Here is a 23,100-nt window from a genome sequence, read left to right as displayed (position 1 = left end):
GACTAGACATTGTAATCACCTTCACTTACTTTCCCATTTAATTTCAAGCATGATGTTTATTGAAGTACAAATAATCCCTACACCTGTCTTGGGGCTCTGATTAAGAAGCAAGTACCAATAACTGAATTGTTAATATTTCTTCCTGTAACACCTGGGCTGGTATCTAGAGGACTTACAGCCTAAGGGGTAAGGCCAGGGTTTTGACCTAGCTGGACAATACGAGATTAATAACATCTGAAGTATAGCCATTTAAACTTTCATTTGAACTTGTGACATGCATGGTGCTCTTCAAAGATGATTCAAGTATAGTATTATTCTGTAAATAAACCTTATTTCTTCTGTTTCGATTTATAATACATTTGATCCTTTAACTCTAAAAAATGGTAATCTCAGTGTCTGTGATCAAAATAATTTAAATTCATAAAGTTCCTCAGAGGTGAATTACAAACATTTAGGTTTTCTGTTGAAAATCTCTCAATTTATATTAAACAGAGCAGTGATATGAGGTGTTGCTGTAGAAGACATGTACTCTTCTCTCCTGTTCCAGGCTTACGCTGGGTTTCATGGTGAGCTGTGCTTTCTTGTCAATGTGGCTCAGCAACACCTCTGCTGCTGCCATGGTGATGCCAATTGTGGAGGCTGTAGCTCAGCAGATCATCAAAGCTGAAACAGAAGCTGATGCACTGGAGATGTCTTGCTCCAACGGCTCCATCAACCCAGCACTGGAGCTGGATGGTAGGCACGCAGCACAGTTTTTGTCTGTGCCCATCCTCACTCTGCAGTGGACTAAATACCACATAAAATAAAGCTGAACATCTAGGAAAGTGCTATCGTCATTACATGCCTCACTGCAAGGCTTCTCTTGGATTACTATCTATGAGGTCTCTCATGCTCACAAAAATTAATTAAAACTGAACAGGTGCACAATATGGCAGTTATATGAGAGGGGGGGACAAGAGACTGGCTTGTTTTGTCCGGAAAAATGTCTGAAAATAAATATGACTACAGGTTATAGATACACAGGGCTTAAATGTCAGCAAGAGAAAAGAGCTCTTGAAGTTCTAGGGCAATGTTGAGAGAACACATGAATCTAAACTGTTCACATACACAGTTGGACTGTAAATTAGAAAGATTTCTCCTCACTAGAAGATTCAGACTCTGGGGAATAGGAGTCATGAAGGAGTAGGGCACAACTCAGATGTTTTTAAGACTAACACTTGTAAATGTATTCGTGAGATGATGTGATATGGTTGCATGGAATGGGACATGCCGATGGAGCTTTTCCAGTTAAATACTAATCTGTCTTTGCATCCATGTCTTACAGAAAATATAGAAGAATGTGAAAGCAGTGACTGGAAAGAGAAAGAAAAACAAGTTAATGGGTAATAGTTATTCATTTACTAAATTCTGTTCTAAGAATTCATCTGAATAGAGTATCTGTTCACTACAATATGTACTTTTGCTTTTCCAGATATGACAATGGTGTGGCTAGTACTGTGTGCACAATTGAAAAAGAAAATGAAAAAGAAAAGGAAGAGGTACTTAAGGTGTCTTTATTATGCAGCTAATGTGTGTAGCTTAGTTTGTACATAAATCTCTCTTCTATGCAACACCTAACATGGCACAGCTAGCAATGAAGCTAATTTTGCTGTGAATAAGAGATGAGTGTAGATACACATACAGTTTGCTTATGTAGTTATTTCATTAGTGGTTTTGTGTTCCCAGTGTATTTTTAGACAAGTGTTTTACAACCAGCCTCACCAGAGTACAAACTCTATATGTAAGGTCTCTATATATCAACAGATATAAAGGAAGTTCTTGTGTAAAGACTGAGACAGCTCGGGAAAAGGACTTCAGGATTTGGCTCTTCCTCCTTCTTCTCCATTTCATGAACAATTGTAAGACCACTGTAACAGCAAACAAAACTATGCTGTGTACAGCTATATTGCCAGTACATTTTCTGGCTCTTCTGGGACATCCTTGAATCTTACTTTTGTGCTTGATGATGAGCCCTTCCTATATATTAATTAGTGTATTTTCTTTCTAAACAGAACCTACCACCTGTTGAAACAGTGAGAAAAAACAGAAAGGACAAATACAGTGGGGTTTTCAAAGTAATGTGCTTATGTGTTGCTTATTCTGCTACCATCGGAGGACTGACCACAATCACAGGAACATCGACTAATCTGATTTTTGCTGAGCAGTTCAATACGTAAGCAACTATGTTAAATTATTTATACTCTTCTTAATCCAGAATTTTAACTGTTCTTTCTTGAGGTCTCACATGGCTCCCATAAAATGCATTAGAAACCTTACCTTTTGATTTTATATTATTTGATTCTATTGCTTTCTTTCTGTCATTATTTGTTAAAGAGATAAAGTGAAGTTGCATGTTTGTATTTGCCTTACACTGGCAAAGGCTATAAGTGATTTCATAACACATGCAACAAGATGGCCATTCTTTGGTTAAGTAGTACTTTACTCCTTGAATGCTTGCAGGAAAAAGGGGATGGACTTATCTGAGGAGAAAGACACTACCCGGCCTTGAAGAACTGTTATTAATTTCTAAGTACAGCAGGAGCTAAGTTCAGGTCTTAGCAAAGGTCACCAGGAGACATTCAGGAGGCTTTACTTAGTGCAGTGATGAAAGGGGGATTTAGGTCTGTTAACCACAGAAAAAAACAAATTATTTCAAACTGCTCTGAAACTTTGAATTCAAAGTAATGCATTTTTTTTAGGGTATAAAAACATTCTTTAATATTCCTTTTCTAAGTAGAGCTATTTTGAAAAGAAAATTGGCAGATTTAATTCCAAAGCTTTTAAGAAACCAAAAGTTCCTGCTGAACTTCTTTCTTCTGCAGACTACTCATCGCCAGAAATATTCCTACTCTAATGTTAAAATAGAAAAAAGAAAACCACAATCCTTTTACTACCCTCCACCCACTATTCTGTATTGCAGATGACAAAATGGAGAAAGACCAGTTATTGATAGATTTTCTTCCAGCGTGTGCTCCATGAATGGATGAAATTTGGCTTCGGCATGCTGTTAAAGAGGACTGAAGTGGTACAGTCTGCAAATCAGCTTGTGCTAAGAGAATAGCGACAATGGAAACAGTAGGGAAATTCTAACGAAGTGCCTGTTATTGAGGCAAAGAACTACACAGGGCAGACTAAGGCATTATGAGTCCTCCAGGCTTAAACTTGCAGACATGCAAGCATTTCTGGTTCAAGCAGGCTTCACACTCAGGAGCCTAGAAGAATCCAAGATTGATTAGTAGGGGTAAGAACTGTTCCTGTTGATTTCCCTGCAGTTGTACAAAACTTGAAGAAAACTGGCTTGCAGCTTTTTTTTCAGTTTGTCTTAGCTGTTAACAGTCTCTTCAAGAATGTATAAGCAGATTGTTCCTTCCCCGGGTCTTTGCCCTCTGCTAGGAGCCTAGGCTGTACATGGGGCACTGCGTGTGTAATCCAGTTTTATACCCCAACAGGATTTTGTTTAATCTTTACGCAACCACTGAGCCTAATCCTTAAGTTAAATGGAATCTATCACCTAACTGTGCAAATATTTTTATCTTTAACTGTCTTGCTCCCCATCTCCTTAGAGGCCTCATTTGTATATATGCCCTGTGTGAAGTGGGAATTAACCTGTTATCATGACCTGGACACATTTGCAGTCTACCTTCATGTATCATAAGCATTTGAAGGAGAATAATTCAGCAGAAGGGCTGCACATGCAGCATATTCCTGCTTTTCCCACTCAGTAATAAAACACATAAAATAGCACTGCAAAATTCCATATTCCTCATATCTTCCCAATTTTAGTATTAAATAAGATGGAATTAGTGTTTACTATTCTCTCCTTCCCTCCTTTTCGTTTCTCACATAAAGAGGAAACCAGTATATATGTGTTAACTTTGGAGCCTGTGTGCTGCTGGGAATCCCCAGCCTGCTGTTGATTTAGGACAAGCAATTATTCTGTGTTCCACAGGGCTGAAGCATCCTGCCAGTGAGACCAACTTCCATAAAGGCTCCTATTCAAGACAGATTTGTTACTGATCCTCTCAGGATTTCTCTATTCATTCTTTAATTGTATGTAAAAAGACTCAACAATATAGTGTCTAGAATTTTAGAAGAGGACTAATCTTACCTGGATTTGTTCTATGGAACAAACCTGTTGGTGTTCCAGAAAGATCATAAACACTTTAGCAAGTGATGAAATGTTAAGTCATTGTTATGCTGATATAAGTTTTTTTCCTGTCTTGGAACTCGTATATTCAAACTGTGACGTGGCTAACCATGCAATAAAAGGTAGATAACTATGTAATCAGAAAATTACATACAATAACACAGTGTCTTTTCTTGTTCCAGTTTCACTGTCTTATCATTATGTACAGTTGCAATTTAGAGTATCACCTCAACAAGTGAGTAGGAGTTTTGGTTCAGTCCCAGTTGGCACTTTAATTGCAATATATGTAACATTATGATAAATGTAGATCAATCCTAAAATTGCACAATATTTGAAAAAGCATCAATAATAAGCATTTACTGCCTCAAAGACCTATGTAACCATCAGAATTCCTTTTCTTCTAGCAAGGCCTGAAATACAAAAGATTGGCTAATAACTTGAAACATTAATTACAGCCTCTGTCTGGACATTATGATTTCCCTTCCACCTGATTTTTGCATCAAGGAGGAAGGCTGTTCAAGGAGACCAGAATTTTCTCACTTTTCACACTAAAAGTTCTCTCTGTAGAGCTAGAGGAGCTAAAAGAAAGAATAACTTCTGTTCATAAAATAAATTGAAGAACAGGATTAGCTTACCCCGCCTTTTTGCCTGTGTGGCTTGTATCTCATTCAACACTAAATTTATTTCTTTCAGAAAGCCGAAGCCTATTTCTTCTTTTCTGAAATGCACATGACAGGGAGAATTCTGGTTGAAGGGCCCATATTTGTAAACAGTAAGACAGCATCAAAGAAACAAGGTGACCAGAGAGAAAATCCACCTAAAAAATGAACATTCTTGCCTTCCCTGGAAAGAAGTAATTTTGTTTCTAATTAGTTTTGAATCCCTTACAGAACTTTAAACAATACAAGTCTCAATATTGTCTCTACTGTTGTCTTCTAAGTTCATTGGAGCTTGTTCTTCTGAGGGGATTTTCTTGTACTCCTGTCAAAGAACTGCTTTTCTTCAGGTTCTGTTTCTCTGCAGTCTTAATGGTCCTCAGTGCTGTGAGTGGTCCTTGTCCCCTGCCACCTCATGCAGAAGTCACTTGCCAGCCAGAATCACTGTCTTACATCGTGGCTTTCTGACACTTCTCACAAGTCTTCATTCCTTCGCAAAGCTCAACTAAACAATGTTTTACTTTCATCCAGACGTTACCCAGATTGTCAGTGCATCAGTTTTGGATCCTGGTTTATCCTTTCCATCCCCATCACAGTTACTATTCTGGTGACCTCCTGGATCTGGCTCCAGTGGATTTTCCTTGGGTTTGAGTAAGTAAATGTTGCAATCAATAAAACTAAAGTTTGATGTTATAAGAGGTATTTTCTGCTGGGAGTGAACACTGCAGTTAAGTTTAACAGTCTTGATAGGAAAATAACGCAGCAACAGTGATTTTGCATCCTTGATTAGTATGGCTGAATCTCTGGATGGGACAACTCAGCCCAAACTGAAAATTCCGTATCACAAACGATGATATCCATTCTTTAGAATAAACAGACATCATCATTACACAGTGCATGTGTGCAAGAGAAGAGGATACTGAAAGGATACTGAAATTTATACATGTTAATCTAAGACTGGAAGATTTATAGTTAGGAAGGTGCCCTTCACTGGAATCAGGGATTGGCTTGAATACTTGTGCAATATCTGTGTTATAAACTGGTTGACTACATCTGTAAATCTGAAATAAAAACCTTCCACTTTTTCAAAATTTATATGTGGTGGTATGGTGGGTTTTTTTCCCTCAGAGCTTGTGATTTTAAGGTTTTGGAGAGGAAAATGCTTTTCAGGCTGATTCTTCAAAGTCTTGTTCTCCATGAGTCCACTAACATCTGAAGAGATAGCAACAGAGACACCTATCTTCCACAACTACATGGCCACACATGGCGCAAGAGACGAAAAGCAAAACTGTCTACTGTTAAGCAGCCTTAAAATCATCCCATGCTTGTCATTCACTGTGTGAACATTTAGTGTTTCATTTCTCTTGTTTGTTTTGATAATGTTCTTTTTAACACAGTGTAAGGGTCTTATCCAAGAATGAAAACCAAGATCACACCGAATAGTCTGCTGGTCAGTAGGCAGACTACTTCTGTGATACAAACGTTTTCTTTAGAAAACGAAGTACAGCAAAGTCACAGATGACTCATTAAATAGCCAGGTTAGATATTTGATTGTTTCAATTAGTCCCCATGATTATAGGTTTCATTCTTCCTGGCCAAATGAGCTAGTCAATAACAGGTCAAATTTGTTGCTGCTTCTGTCAATCTCCCACTGGGCTTTGTCAGTTAACTCAAATATGCTCAGTTTGGTATGTGATAATTAAATAGGAAATACTGCATTGTAAATTGAAAGTTTTACTTTTGTAAAGTGCTATTGGAAAGTTTGGACTTTTTTTTTTTTTTTTTTTCTGCATAGAGTGCTAATTCTTTGTTCAATATTGCTGATTTATATTCCAGTTTTAAAAATATGTTCAAGAGGGGCAAGAAAAAAACAGCCAGAGAAAAAGCCTCGGAACAGATGATTCGGGAGGAGTATGAGAAGCTTGGACCAATGAGGTATGTCAAACTATAAATCTGCAAACAAGAGTGAGTAAATCCAAGTGCAAATTCAGGAAAATGTATAACCCATTCCATTCCTGTTGTAGCTACCCAGAAATTGTTACATTTGTCTTATTCATTTTAATGACCCTGCTGTGGTTCACCAGAGACCCTGGCTTCATCCCAGGATGGTCTTCACTTTTCCCAAAGTAAGTAATCTTTTTTATATACACCCACAAGGACTATACTGACTTAACTGTATATATTCTTTTCTTTTCAATTAAAACAAACAAACAAACAAAAAGAATGCTCCCCAGGCTTTCAATACTTCTGAAATATTCTAGGCTGAATCTATACAGAACAGGTAAACTCCAGCAATTTCATAGATCTACATGTGCAATATCTGAAATGTGCTAAACCCATTACAAGATAAAATAACATGTCTCCTAAGAGGGATTATGCCTAGTTTTGAGACTTGATCCAGTGAGGGAGAATGCATGATGATTGATATTACAGTATCCTGATTTCTCATCAAATCTACAATTTCAAGAATAAATCTTTGGTTAGAATTTTTTTATCTAATGCCCTTAGTGACAGCCACACTTGTATGTGTACAGACCAACATCCCCTGCTATCATATTACTAAATAATTATATAAATTCCTGTCTGTTCATGCATAACTCACTTAACATCACAGCCCAACTAACCACCAAAAAGCCAGGAGCAATTCAGGAACTATTACATTTTTTTTTTTTGGCTTCTGCTGCAGTTTGGTTTTCAGTCCCTTCCCCAGGATCACCTCAACTTTTTTCCTGGAGAAATCAGTTGTTCTTACAAGGATTTATAATACTGAGATATGCCCTGTTCTCTTGCTGTGATTACTGTAATTTCAGTTCTGTTCTTCTGTGATAAAGGTCTGAGTCTTGTTCTGGAGTACTGGGAAGTAGTTGCAGGACTTTGTGTTGTTTATGCCCTTCTGGATTTAACATTTGTTACTGACTGGGTCAAAGGGCAGTGCTGGACTTAGATGGTAATTTTCAATTTTGTTTTCCTGTGCATCTGTAGTAAATTACATTTGACCATGCATCCATCATGCCTCCTCTCTTTAAATGTACTCCCACCATCCATATCCACCAGCACCCACCCATCCCAGTGCTCTGCCAGAAAGTCTGGTATGGGCTGTTACAGGAATAATTGTAGCTCTTTGAAGACTTAAGTGCAAAAAAAAAATTATTTTGTTTAAAAATAACATTAAAAAGCGTGTTAAAAACTAAGATTGTTTTGAAATTGTTTACTTTTTAATTACTAAAAAAATTGTGGAAGAACATTCTCTTCCTTCTAACAACAGCAGAGCTGATGACCATTGTCTCATATAAAACACTGTCTTCTTAAAGGGTTTTTGGAGTGTTTACCTAATTAAGCAATCAGCCAGCTAAGCGATCAGGATGGCTTTGCTTCTCTTTCTGCTTTGTATTAACATTCAGTGCTCATTGAGCATCATTTAATGAGATACATCCAATACTGAAAACCAGACATCATAAATAACCTTTCAAATTCAGGATTTATGGCTCAAATAGATTATTCAGCCCAGAGATCCACATTTTCCTATTTGAAGCTGTCTGTTTATCATTGTCTGAGGATTTTGTTTGTTGGCAGGGAAAAGCAGAATATTCCCATGATAAGTGTGGTTACAGGTTCTGTATGGAGATGTCACTTTGTGGATGTCCTCTAACATTTCCTTGGGAAAGGAATGAAAGCACATGTCTGTCACATTAGGCTGAATCATGTTGTAAGTTGGGTGAGGTACCCTGAAGAGAAGCAAAGCTTGCATTACTCACTAACAAAACCTTTAAGGGGAAAGAAAGCATTTCTTACTATTCACATCTTGCCTATTTCTAGGTAGTTTTAATCTATCAATCAATTGCATTAACAGGCATAAAACCAGGGAATTAGTTTTTTTCTTTCCTGAGCAACAAAAACTTCTCAGCCAAGATGTATCTATCAGTGGGGCAAGGAGCCAGCACAGGTACAGTTGGGAGTAGTAGTTAGACATCTTCTTTAAGGAAAACAAAATAACAGGAAAAAGAACTCAAAATGCAAGAATTGAGTTGTTGTCGATGGTTACATTGCACTCATCACTGTGATGTCCAAGAAGCTTCTAGCAGTGTATGAACTGTGGCTTACATCTGCTAGGCACCTGTCCTCCAATGCCTCTGGGTACAAAACTGTTCAGTGTTTTGGATTTAAGTATACAGATCGGCATGTGCACAACATCCTTAAGTTTATGTTACAGGGAACAACTGTAAGGAAATATTGTCTACCCTTAGAAATTGGGTTTCTTAACAGAAATCTGATACTACTTACTTTCCAGAGGATCTTACCCCACAGTCTCCAGCCAGCCTCAGGGAAGTTCTGTCACCAGCACAGATGAGCTTCATCCTTCTGAAAAGCTGCAATGTCACAGCTATAAATAACCTTGAGACCCTCCCAGAACAGTGAGTGGGTCCCATTAGGTGGGATTCAAACCACTCCTGGGGCCTTAAACCAGACAGCACTATCAGTTCCTATATTCTAACATGGTAAGGATCAGAAGAGCTTGTTTTGTGTGTTAAGCCCAGTACAGATTTATTTTCGTAGAACATGAATTCTCAGAAAGTATCCAGACTATATTTTAGGATGGTAAAGCACAGGTTCCTCAGATTTGGAATCAAGCTTTCTTTGATTTTGTCCTGGTTAATAATCATCTCTCTTGCCAAACTAAACAAGATAATCTCACACCTTGTTTTCTGTCTGAATATAGCTTCCAGCCATCTGTTTTTGTCTTTCCCTGGTGGAATAAAAACTTTTCTGTGACAGGTCCTTTAAGGATATATGTATCTGGTTTAATTATATCATGTTATAAGATTTGTTTTCACAAACTAAATGGAATGCTCAAAGATTTGCTTTAAGAAACAAATTTCCATCATTCTCACCACCTGTGTTCATGTTCTTGGCCCCTTGTGTGCATCCTCACAAGTTACTGAATACCCCTTTAAAATACAGATGCTGATTTTCTTTTAAACTCCAGCAGAAATATTGGTATTTAATGCTGATAACTCCCCACTTTTTCAGGGCTTCTTTTTGAAAGGTCAGCCAATTTTTAATCCACATTTGTGCTGCATCAGTATTGACGAGAGGTGGTCATTTTTTAGCAGCATTATGTGACAGCTTTCAAATATATATCACCTTTACCCATTAATTTTTCTTAAGAAAATTTTATAAATCTGTCAAAGACTAATCCTTTACACTCCTGCCCTATTACCTCCCTCTAGATGCTAACAGCAGGAAGTTTTGATAAAATTTGTGTAACACTACAGAGAGCAGCACAGTGTAAATACACCTGTTTCCTCCCCTTCTGTTGATAGCACAAGATCACACATCATTTCTGCTACAACAGTTTCCTTCCATGTCCTGGCCTGATTCCAGGCTGTAAGGTATTAGGTTACATTAGAGGAGTTTCATGTTGGCCTTTGGCTAGAATATTATGAACCTCATAAGAAACAAAATGTTTAACACTGGGCTGCAGCTGATTACAGCTGGTCTGTGCGAGGTGAACTTCCCTCATGCTTCCTCAGATTATTCCCTGAGTGCATTCCTTCTTTTTTTCTGCATGATTTCTCCCTTTCTTTAGTGCCGACACAAGGCCACTATGTACTTCTGCCCACAGCCCTGTTCTCTACAATGATCTCATTTGGAGACATTGTGAGATTGCCTTAATAAGTAGCTTTTATTTTCTTCTTTATAGGACAATCAAATTTGCGGTGTTACAAGCAAATCAGTGTTTTATATGCAGTTATATTACAAGTTGGATAAATGGACTTTGAAAAAAGTTTATCTCAAAATTTGATAATGATTGAAAAGCTGCTTCTTGGAATAGTGCCATGTGTGTCTTCATGATAGTATGACTAATGGCAGGACATTGTATGTGTCCAGGCAGGTTTTCTGAGAATGGTGTTTTGCACCAGGAATAGTAAGCTTTTGTGAGCAAAAAATTACACATCCCTAATTCAACAAGGGGAAGTACTAAGTCCTGCACCTGAGGAGGAACAACCCCAGCACCAGTACATACCAGAGGCCACCCAGTTGCAATGCAGCTTGGTGGAAAACAATCTAGGGGTTCTGGTGGACACCAAATTGAACATGAGCCATCTATGTGCCCTTGTGGGCTGTGTTAGGTGGAAGGTTGCTTGCAGGCTGAGGGAGGTGATTATACATTTGTAATATACGACTGGGAGATGATTTGTCCCTTTCAGTGAGAAGTCCTGATTTATCATAAAACTCATAAAACCTTAAGCTGTTGGAAAGGTTTGCTGGGAAGTTATACTTGGACTTAGTAGCTGGATATGCAGAAAAGTATATGGTATGGGGCTGAGAGGGCAAAAATACTGATACATTGGTTCAGGAAAACTTACAGAAGACCATACAGGAAAAGAAAAAAAAAAAAAAAAAGCTTGAGAAAATGTTTGGTTTAACTTTCTACACCAAAATTCTTATTTGTTTGGATTACCATCTTGGCTGAAATAAGCCAGACTGGGAAGCCTCACCACCTAACTGTGTGTAACAGAATCAGATGGATGTGTTAAAATGGCCTTAGAGCTCAGCTTTGCACTTTACCTGATATTAGGGCTACTCTGTACATGTCAGAAGATATTGGATCAGTTTAGGAAACATGAGTGCAAGCAGTACTTAGGCACTGGAAATGACCAAAATAAACATGGGCCTTGTCTCTATGACCCTTGTAGTGACAACCACAGGAGGACAATAACAAAGCTCTGCTGCCTTCTCTTGACTACAAAAGCTTCATCCTTTGTGGATATGCACAGTGGTCTTAAGGCCTGTTGGACTGAATCTATTACAGAGCATATTAAAGTTACAGAATTTATCATGGACTGTGAAAATTAGTTGTTTAAGCAACAGCTATTCCCAAACATTCTCCTTCCCAAAATGGCACGCTTACTCAAGAGGCTTATTTGTGAATTTAGAGGGCTTGCATCTAATATTTCTACAGATGTGGAGAACTGACCTTAGCTGGCCAGCAGATTCCCACCCATCTGCTCTCTCACTCTCCCTCTTCAACAGGACTGGGGAGAAAATAAGGTCAAAAAGTTCGTGGGTCAAAATAAAGACGGGGAGATCCCTTACCAGTTACCAGACTTGATTTGGGGAAAATTAACTTAATTGCCAATTAAAAATAGAGTTGGATGGTGATAAACAAAGACAAAAACTAGAACACCTTTCTCCCAACCCCTTTAATTCCAGGCTCAACTTCACTCTTTCATTCCTGACTCCTCTGCTCCTTTCCACTGCACCAAGAGGCACAGGGGATGGGGAATGAGGAACTGTGGTCAGGCCATAAAAGCTCCTTTCTGCTGCTCCATCCTCGTCCTCACTCTTTTCCCCTGCTTCTCTTGACTATATATATTTAAGTGTTGTTTTGTTTGTTTTTCTTTTTTCTTGTTGACTTCTCCTTAGGTATAAAGGTTATGCTACAGATTCAACAAGTGCCTTAGTGATAGGCCTCCTGTTCTTTATTATTCCAGCAAAAACATTGTCTAGGACTTCAAATGGAGAAAACAGTTGAGTATCTTTTGATGTGGATTATACTACAACAAGGTATCTAAAATGCAACCATAAATATAACCTGTTACATTTATTAGAAGAATATTGTTAAACTTTAATGTTAAAATTTTAATACAGGATAATATCCCACTGGGATGTAAAGCATCCCTGGCCTGGAAGTCAGTGCCAACAATTAAGCAATGTGAGCAGCAAGAACTGGTGGTGAGCAGGAGCCTGCTACCTGCAGCCCACCACTGCCAGTGGAAAACACCTTCCTGTTGACTGCAATGGGCTTTGAATGGGACTGCACGGGGCCGGGTTGGGTTTATTTTTTGAAAATGTAACTGCTTATTTAAGGTACCCTATAAAATTCAACATGGTAAATGAGTCTATTCTCATTAAATTTTACCCTTCAAAATGGGATTTACTCTGATTAAAGTACACCTCTGGCTTGTCCCCTTTTGCATTCAGTTCTGCTCCTGACATCAACGAGATCTGGGAATTCACAGAGAATGTGAGATCAGAACCTAGACGAGTCTAAGTGAAACACCATTTGTGCAGCAATCTGAATTGTGCAGTTTTACTGAGTAGTTGAAACTCATTGGTATGCCATGGCTATCTTCCGTAGGGCCCTCTACCAGGGGACAACGTTCCACTGCTAGGAACACTTATAGCTCCATTGTCTTCAGGCTCTGACACTTTTCAGCAGCTAAGGGTCTGACCCAGGAAGTGCAGGCTGTTCATGTCAAAGTCTTAATTCATGTTATAATGATGAGATTTTGCCTTTGAATATTTCCCAAGTACTTCCTTAGAGAGATTATTTCAAGATGTTTTTCAATATGTTTTTAAATGTGTTTGTGTTTTGTTTCTTTTTTTTTCCTCTAGCTGCTTTTGGTTACACTCCACTGATTACTTGGAAGGAATTTCAGTCATGCATGCCCTGGGAAATAGCTATTCTTGTTGGTGGCGGGTTTGCACTGGCAGAAGGCTGTGAGGTAATGTAATTTATAGAAGATATTGAACAACTAGCATGGCATCAGGAGCAATTCAGACATGCAGTCAATTCACAGTTATTCTCTCATTTTAGCAAGTCATTCTGTAGCAATACAGAACATGATAAATATAATGAATATTCAAGATGTTCAGGAAGTAGGGTCACAAAAACAGGAGTTTGCTTTTTCTTCAAAGACTGTGCAGAATGATGACTACTGTTTGTAACTTAATTTATACCTGATGGTGGTAGGAGAGGTGCAGACAGACTGTTTTCTAAGCCTTAGGGTTAATGTTATTGTCACTGAGGTACCTCCCTCTTGGAGCCTCGCTGAGTACTCCAGTAAATCAAGGAGGTTTGGAGCCGAACTCTGGTTATGAAGCCTGATATATGCATGTCATGGGTTTTTGATTATGATTCCTCTAACCATCTTAGATATGCAAACATAAATAAGTGGAATATAGTTTGCATGGGTTCCTATAGAACACCATTGAATTTGAAAAATGTTCTTAAAAACATCTGGTAGGAATATGGAAAATATTTCAAATTTTTACTCTTTTATGCAACTGCTTCACAATTAGCAGATGAGTAAATTCCTATTCTACACCATTTATTAAATTTTCTTTTCAGTAATATGTAAACCATGATGTTGTCATATTCCTTATGCAGGTTTCAAAACTTTCTGAGTGGGTAGCAAGTAAATTGAGCCCTCTAGGGTCACTACCCTTGTGGCTGATTATCTTAATATCATGCCTTATCGTCACATCAGTAACAGAAGTGGCCAGCAATCCAGCTACCATTACGATATTTTTGCCCATACTATCTCCTTTGGTGAGTATACACAGGTTGGTTTTAATAAGAATCTGCTCTATCATCCATGTAATCATATAACTGCTCAAAGAAGTGTTTTTTAAAACTCTGCATAAAATACTTCATGCATTTTTTGCTGTGCTGTGTTGTCCATTGGATACTTGGTTGGTTGGGGGCTTTTTTATAGCAGATGCTGAAAAATCAGTAAAATTAGGTAAAAGTTTAACACTCGAAAATCGACACCATTATTTCTACTTGCGAAGAGTTGAAGCACTTTAAAAGGACAGCTCTCTTGGTGCTTCTTCAGGACCACATCTTCAGTGAAAATTATTAACACTGCAACTTTAAAGCTGTCACCAAAGAAAAGAGAGGGCTAATAGATATTCTTTATATGTTATTCTCAATTCTTTTCTCCTTAGCTCAGTTGTGTCCTTTCTTCTCATCATCTTTATCAAATCATCCAGTTCTCTCTTCTTCTTCAAAATTTACTAATCATCTTCTAGTCTGTAGATTTTCCTCTTGGACAGCCTAAACACGTATTTACGTCCTTTCCCTCTCTTACAAAGAAACCCCAGTCCTCACTTCATTGAATCCATCCTGAGTATAGTATATAAATTCAACTTTATAATCTCTCTTGTAGTGTTTTGCTTTTAGTGCTTGTGCAGTGCCCACACTCTTTGCAATAGTCTTATTTTATGGACTCAACTACAATTAAAAACACCAGGCATGAATTTAAAGTTCAGTAGCTATTCAGTATTAGAATCACCTTCTCTCCTCTGAAGCATTCCCAGATATAATCTTAAAAATGAGTTATCAGAAAAGGTTCTTTCTCACTATTTATGCTGGTAGTTATGTTCACAGTTCACTTGTGTTAAGTTTGTATTTATGTATTTCATTTGGCAAATGTGTCCCTTGACAGCTAGTCTCTCTCTTTTATTTTATGATAGGCTGAAGCCATCCATGTGAACCCACTTTTCATTTTGATACCAGCTACCTTGTGTACTTCCTTTGCATTCCTGCTTCCTGTATCAAACCCAGCCAATGCGATTGTATTTTCATATGGTCATTTAACTGTTATGGACATGGTGAGTTTTAAGCAAAACCCCATGAAGAGGAAATCTAACATTTCAAAAACTTTCTTCGGTGTCTTGATGTGAGTTTCTGCTTTCTTTTTCTTTTCCTTTAGGTGAAAGCTGGTTTGGGCATTAACGTCATTGGAGTTGCTGTAGTTATGCTTGCAATTATGACGTGGATAGTGCCTATATTCGATCTCTATACCTACCCAAGCTGGGCACCAATAATTCCTTCTACAAATAGCACTGGGCTGTAAAAAAAAAAAAAAAAAAAAAAAAAAAAAAAGCAAAAAGAAAGAAAGAAAGAAAAAAGTAATCATGGGGATTGTCTTGGATTGGTTTTGTTTCTTTTCCACTGACATGTGGTGAGTCACTTAAAAAGCTTTTCGTCACCACAACAGTAAGGATCTACATTACTATAAATGCCATATTTCACAGTCTTGGACACTGATGGTGCAGTCTGGGAGTCTAACCAGGAAGAGTGCTAGGCTTTCTAAATATCATAAAGTTAGATCAAGTTTCTAATCTGCTTCAGCTCATCTGAAATTTTATAAGTTCATGTTATGAAAGAAAAAAATAAATGTACATAGCCATTATCACTGGCAGTTTGGCCCCATTCTCAGGGTAATGGAATAATGAGATTTAGATTTTATTATTTCAAATACTTTTTCTTACTATTACTTTGGTGATATTTGGAGTTTGTCCAAGAATGTATCAGTTTTCTGTTTGCTAGATTCAAAGATTGTTTAAAATGGTGTTGATCACAAACAAAGATCAGACAGATCAGACAAGGTGTTGTCTTGAACACATAGTTTACAGACCTGTCAAAAATGCACAAAAAATGGAGAAGAGTAGCATGACCACTTACACAGCACTTTGTCTGTTAAGCACCTTGTAATCTGGAAGGAGAATGTGTTGGTTTTGATGTCATTTAGTATCTTTCTGGATAGACATGTATTGATAAATCTGAGTTGGTCTGTACAAATGGAGGTTAAATTATCAGCATGCCTCTCTGTCAAGAAATGCATCCCCTTGAGGAATGAAAGCACAGGACAGAGTGCTGGAGATGTGATGCTCAGTCCATCAATCAAGACTACAATGCATCTTCATGAGGAGGCCCATGACTTCTACAGGGCAGGTGCCAGTTTAAGTTTTGTAGACTCTGTTAATGTTGTAAACACAAAACAGTGTGATATAGTCAGAATGGAAGTTTGGAGTCAAATGTATCTTCAAATAATGATGCCTTATATGATTGTTACATGTTTTTACTGTAAGAACTACAGTGTTGTTCTCTTCACCTGTTGGGAAGACCTGCGACAATTTGTAAAGATGATTTAGTTAGTAGTCTGAATCAAAGCTGCATGTATTTAGCTTGGGTCATCCCTTGTGGCACTTCTGTGATGGTTGTAAACCTTAATCTGTCTTTTACAGATACTGTAAATTATCATTTTTCCTAGCAACACTGACAACAAAAGTGCCTTTGTTTTCTGATCAGATGCTGTACATGTATTTTTGATGACGCATATTTAGAGTAGAGATGCCAGTCATGATTTCTATAATGCCAGAAAACAGTGTATAGGATTGTTATATATATATTTTTTGCTTCCATTAGCTATTGGTTGCAGATTCAGCTGCAATGAGTCATTAAAGAGCTGACTCTATACAAATGATGTTAACTGATTCCCTGCATCAATGATTATGATTACAGAGATGCAACACCTGGTTAAATGAAGCCTCTAAATCATCAGATACTAGCGGGAAATGCTTAGCAAGTAGCTAATCCAAGACACAGGTCTTGGGTTGTATCGTACAGATTCTTCCCAGAAGGATGCACGACACAGAAACAAAGAGCTCATGGTTTGTGTAGGTCTTTGGTCCTGCAGGCATAGACTGGAGAACCAGCTAAGAGACTGCTCCTACTGTAAGGTTCCGAGATATCACCCTTCCAGTTCTGTAATTTCTAGATTATTCAAGAGCAGTGGCAACACCGAATCATAGAATATTTCAAGTGGGTGGAATCTCAGAAGACCATCTAATCCAACTTCTTGCTCAAAGTAAGGTTAGCACTGAATTCAGACCAGGTTGCTCATGGATTTGTCCAGTCACATCTTGAAACTCTCCAAGATGTAGACTGCACAACTTCCCTGGGTAATGTCCTCCAGTGCTTTACCGTTCCTGTGGTGAAAAGTTTTGTCTTTAAACAAGTGAACAAACATATTATTTTCATTTTAGTTGAATAGACTCATTTTTATTGCTTCTACTTGGGATAGATTTTATTCTATGTGTAAAACTGTTATTTTTATTTTTTAATGAAACATGAAAAAGTGGAACACTCCTCTTTGTGGCATTTGTTTACCATTCCTAGTGGACATGATATTTTCAGTCTCTGCTGGTCTAGTCTGCAAAGAATAACCAGTACTGTAACCACGTAGCAGCTGTTATTTAGCCAGAGGAAATTTGTTAACCACGTATGAGCTGTCCCCAGTTTTATTAATGTTCACAATACAGAACTTGCAGTTGTAACCTCAGCCTTGAAGGTGACATTGAGGTCTACAAAGGTCCATGAGTGTGCTGCTCTGGGAAATCATGCTTTGACACCTGTGTTCTCTCTTCATGTTGCATATTTTCCTGGAAGAAAATAATTTTTTACCATTTAGGAGAACTCTTCAGAAATTGTCAACTCTGTAATAAGTGGTACAGTTCTCGGCATAAGCTGAAGATCAGTTTTTGTTGGATGACTGTCAACTGTTCATTTGCTTTACTTTTTGACTTATTTGCAGGACCACAGATAATATGGTAAGAAAGACTCATCATGTCTGAACCCCTAGGTAATGCAGACCACAAGATTTCCCTAAATTAAGTCTATATTTTCAGGGTCTGACGGTGTGATAAATTCTCTTAGTAAAGAAGAAAGAAGATTCAAATTGTTTAATGCAGGATGCACTTTTAAAAGCTATTATTACTATGATCTGTATACACAGTGAATGATATACTGAGAAAAGGGAGAGATTGGTAAAGAAAGTTACTCACCTGTTGTGCCATGTGTATTTATAAGTTACCAAAATGAAACGCAGAATTATATATAAACTGACTTTCAATGACCAGCATCTTAACTGTCATAATGCAACAAACTAGTTGGCAAAAATGAAACGACCAAACATCAGATTTTTGAGAGATCGTACCCTGTAAGTAAACCAGTCATGAATAAATGAGTCGGTAGTAGTGGGAATGTAGGGTTTCACCAGGATTTTTTTCCCTCGTTTTGCTAAAAGTTGAAGGAATGGATCAGACACAATCTTTGAGCTGAGTTGTTATTATTGCTAATGTATTTTTAAAGCTTTTAAGAACATTTTAAGTCAAAATGAACTACTCTGCAGTGCAGAGATGAATATTGCTAGAACTTCATCACCTGAGAACACTGAAAAGGATGAAAAAGATAGACTCAAAATGGCTGGTTCTCCGGATACCAAATGGGTGGATTTGGCACTGATAGCCGGCACAAAGCACTATGATAACTGCCAGCAGAAACTGTCCTCTTCATCTGATGCTATTGTATTCATTGCTTTGTCCAGAGTTTGTGAGTACTGTGACAAATGGTGAAAATGAATCTATAATTAAGAGTTGATTAATATATGATGATTACATTAACTATTTGTAAATGGCTTTGTGCATAATCTTCATATAAAATAGTGTGGTTTTTTTCTTTGTCTCAGCTAAGTCTAATTAGCCTTCTGTATTAGTACATAAGTAGTATTTATTATTCACTATTTATTTATGGTCCGATCCCTGCTGAATTAAATGGAGCCTTTGCCATGTACTTCCATAGGGGAGATGTGCCAGGTCTTTGTTCTCCTTTTCTATGGCTTTGCTATATTTAATTTCCTTTCACTTTGCTTTTGGAAGATGTGCTTTTAGATATACCAGAAACCACAAAACAAGTGAACCCTGGAAAAAACTTCCTGACTGTTCTATTACTATGATCAGATGGTCAGATCAATTTTGCAGTGTAAATCCCCCTATGTACTTTTAAAATGAAATACATATGTTTGTTTACTGCAAAGGTCTTGCTTGTTTAAAGTCAACCAGTACATGGCCCGGGGGTTCGCTCAGGAGCAGCACAGCACAGCAGCTCCGGAAGAGTGTTGTGAAAGAAACAAACTTTATACCCTGGATCTTACAGCTGTAGGTGTAGACATCAAGCCAGTTTGCATAGTAATTACAACAATCAAAAGACTGTCATATGTTATATACCATTGCTGGCAGGACAGGAAGGTTTCTGGTGACCCCTTAGATGTACAGAAATCTGTTCCTGCTCCCTCTTCCCCCACCCTTGGCAGTCCCCAGTGGGATGCCAGTTGCCCTGATGGTGACACCCCAGTGCCCCAGGGCTCCTGGGGATAAGGGTATTTTGCAGTCAATCTGCAGAGATGTCAGATTGCTTTGCAGCTGTTATTGATAAATGATAACTTTGATCAGCAGCTTAGGTCTTTGTCTTTGTCAAGCTGACTTGATGATTTGTGGTTTCTAACTATTACTGAACTTTTTGTCAGTGTTCTTCCTCAATACTTTTGCCTTGTGTTTTTGGAAGTTGTTGTATGTTACTTTACCTACACCGTGTTCAATTTCTGTAAAACTTCCTTTACAATATTGATCTATTATTTTAAAAATAAATATTTCCCAAATGCTGTGCAGTCCAACATTTATTTAGTGATAAATTAACAAGATCTAAAGTTATGGTCTGTGAAGAAAGATTAACTTTCAATAAAAGTGCCTGATATTTCTTAAAACTTTTTAATGTTTCTAATATTGCAACACCTCATATACATGGCAGAGAAGAGTACCTGTTGAGAATAATTTAACCTTACTGGATACCAGAAAAAGTTAAGTTTTAAAAGAATTCAAAAAGAAGAAATATCTTTAGCTGCTTTATAGAGCAGTCAAGTCAGGAAGAAACATTTTAGGTCAGGGTGCTGGAGCAGACCCACAAGGATGACTGAAAGAGTCACTTCCAAGCATTTCGTTTTTCCATCCTTTGATGAAGGGCCTCAGGTTCTGCCAATTCAGTTGTGGCAAATGTGGAAACCTGTGTGTCAGACTCCAAGAGTGGGATTCAAACTGCTGTCCTAAGTTCTCAAAACTCCGGTACGACATCTGAGGCAAAACAAGTTACTACATGAGGGCTGAAGAACTAACACCCAAACCATCCAAAATAATACGCTAATGAAAAGCATGTGCCTGAAACTCTGTTCTCAGGCATTGATTGAAGAATGCTACAGCGCATTTTTGTGCAACCTGCCCCCTTCACTTGGAAATTTCCATTTCCATCCTCCAACATCCTCTATCAACACAGGAAGCATGATAACTTTTGTGATCCTTCCTCGGGTGCTGAATGATTCGAACCCACAGCTTTTACATCCATAAAGAGACTCCAGTGTTACCAGGCTATAAGATGCATTCTCCTCCTGACAGAATCTGTGCAGCCAACAGAGAAAAATGTGTGCGTCTCAAAAGGATAGCTATAGCTATCCCATAGCATGGGAAATCAGCTGTGAGGGGAAAGTCTGGGTTTGGCAACTGAGGCCACAAGCATGCTAGTGACCTCTCTCGCTGGTAACCCCCCAAGGAGCAGGGAGACCTTCACTCTGGGCAACTGAGGTTGAGAATGTCTTGCTGTTGCGGAACTGTGGTCCCACAGCCCACAGAGAGATGTAGGCACAGTGATAATCAGAGATGCCTAATGTAGGAATCAATCTGAACAGTTTGAGAGAGTAATTTCATATATTTAGAACTAAGTAGGCATTCAGATTCATGCATTTTCCTTTGAATATAGGCCTTCGGGTATGCAGGCATAGGAAAAATATTGAGTTCAAAGCCTGTGATAAAATATCAAAGTTGGTCTTTCAGGACAGGTGATTTTATTTAAGTAGAAATAAAACAAAATCCTTTTATTATAAGTGGGTTTTAACACAGTATTCACTGGGATTTATCAGGTTGAGGGGGTCAGCCTTTACAGTACACAGAGCACCACTGAGGTAAGCTGTTCTTCACTCTGAACATCGTAATTCATGCTGTATGATGTCCATCTTAATCTGTGCACATCATGAGCATAGCTAGCAAAGCAAACATAAAGTGGCAAGCACATGCACTAAAGCTACACAACCTAAGCATTCCAGGCATGTGTAACTAAGCCACAAACACTTGATAGTTTTTACTATTTGGTTCAGCAGAAGTAAACAGAATAAAAGTCTCTTATGTATTGTAGCACTTGCTTGACTGCATAACAAATGGCAAAAGCATTTTCTGCTTTCCTAGATTATTTCTCTGAACAATTGTCCTTTATCAGACTTTTACATTGTCTTATAGAATGCTGCTTCTTATCGTAAAGAAATAAAAGGAAGAAAATTTAAAAAAAAAAAAAAAAAAAGAAAGAAAATAAGTGAGACGGCAAGGGAGCAGGGAAGAAGGAAAGGAAGGGATGGAGGGGGAAAGAAATGGAGGGGGAGAGAGAAAGAAAATAACTGACAGTCTTCGGGTCTGAGTCTCACCTTTCATAACAGGTAATGATCCATGTACAAGACTGACAACATTTTCTGACATCCTTCATGGATCTGAAAAGTTCAGTTTGCATAATATAGGAAACTATGTGCTAGCTAGTTCTTTCTTTAGATGCTATTAGAATGCATCAGAGTAGAAGGAAATGGATAGCACAGGTAGTACAATAATTTTCCCTTTTCACACTGTGAAAGCAGATGGAGTTTTGCACCCATTAAGAACAATGCTTCAATTCCAATAAGCTGTTAACACTTTCCTGGTTACACTGCACATTCTCAGTATAGCAGTTCTAGAATTCATGGCTCGGACAATACCTCACGAGTTATTTTCTTGAACACCACTCTTGAAATTTTTAGGTGTGGAGCACCCTTCATACATAGTGGATTATGACTAAAGCCTTATAATCAGATCCAAACTTCCAGTGCCTTCCTGCAGCCACTTATTCCCTCACTCTCAAGTTGTGTTGCACTTCCAGCATGATTTTACAGATCACATGACAAAAACAGATGGTGTTACGCATGATGCTGTAAGGTCAATGAAAGCTACTATATGAAGGTGCCAGAAGCACGGGAATTTTCTGCTCCTCTTACCCAGCCATGATGGGACTAAATCACAGGAAATGTAAAACTCCTCCTAGCTCATGGGAGATGGAAACTCCTGTCAGCTTTGATTGCTGTTCAAAGCTGGCAAAGCACGGGAGTGGACAGCTGATCTTGGTCCAGCCAAGCAGTTCTCTTTTCTATAATGATCCTCTGTCACAACCCAAGTTTGCCCAGCCCCTCCCCATGGACTTTACATTGTTCTGTCACCTGGGAGCAGAGCTTTTGTTTAGGAATGCTCTGGAGATGGTCTTCTGATAGTGGATGCCACTACGAGCAGCTGGCAGTGCAGGGAGGTGTTCTAAACCCAATTCAGCTTCTGCAACAAGCTCCAGAATGAGTCTCCCCTAAGCATATCTTGGGTCTTCCTTGTCCACATCTGAGAAATGTCAAGGTATCTCTGATTTGAAGCCAGTGGGGGTGTTTGCCTGACAAGTAACATTAGCATAAAAGTAAAAAAACACTAAAACAAAACAATAGCACTAATTACTACTAGCTACTGTATTGTGTAGGGTCTTAGCAAAATTGTGAGTGTCTTTTATCACAGCAAACCAAATGAAAGTAAAAAATCTTTTGAGAAACTGGTAACAGACAACATTAATGGCCATTTTGAGCTATTTAGCTGTGGATCAGAGCTATAGGAAATTCCACTCATTGAACTCATAAGAATACTTGTAAGCCCTTTCAGTGTGTTTACCCAAGGTTGTGAGCCACATCC

At 38.2% G+C, this 23,100-nt stretch overlaps 1 protein-coding gene across 5 annotated transcripts in view; it reads left to right on the top strand.

Annotated features, from left to right (window-relative positions):
* Positions 1-19,916, top strand: part of SLC13A1 (solute carrier family 13 member 1) — a 52,446-nt gene extending 32,530 nt beyond the window's left edge. For all 5 annotated transcript variants that reach the window (XM_065048856.1, XM_005507742.3, XM_065048857.1 and 2 more), the window contains 12 exons: positions 548-735; positions 1,325-1,382; positions 1,472-1,538; positions 2,052-2,212; positions 5,374-5,493; positions 6,679-6,777; positions 6,867-6,968; positions 12,271-12,374; positions 13,243-13,352; positions 14,018-14,179; positions 15,106-15,243; positions 15,345-19,916. In XM_065048856.1, the coding sequence (XP_064904928.1) occupies positions 548-735; positions 1,325-1,382; positions 1,472-1,538; positions 2,052-2,212; positions 5,374-5,493; positions 6,679-6,777; positions 6,867-6,968; positions 12,271-12,374; positions 13,243-13,352; positions 14,018-14,179; positions 15,106-15,243; positions 15,345-15,488 (1,453 nt within the window). In that variant the 3' untranslated portion in view covers positions 15,489-19,916. The remainder of the gene's footprint in view (positions 1-547; positions 736-1,324; positions 1,383-1,471; positions 1,539-2,051; positions 2,213-5,373; positions 5,494-6,678; positions 6,778-6,866; positions 6,969-12,270; positions 12,375-13,242; positions 13,353-14,017; positions 14,180-15,105; positions 15,244-15,344) is intronic.
* Positions 19,917-23,100: the final 3,184 nt, after the last annotated feature.

The sequence above is a fragment of the Columba livia genome, chromosome 1 (assembly GCF_036013475.1).
Source record: "Columba livia isolate bColLiv1 breed racing homer chromosome 1, bColLiv1.pat.W.v2, whole genome shotgun sequence".
Taxonomy (NCBI): Eukaryota; Metazoa; Chordata; class Aves; order Columbiformes; family Columbidae; genus Columba; species Columba livia.
The sequence above is the reverse complement of the archived record's forward strand: the minus strand, read 5'-3'. Positions and strand labels throughout refer to the sequence as shown.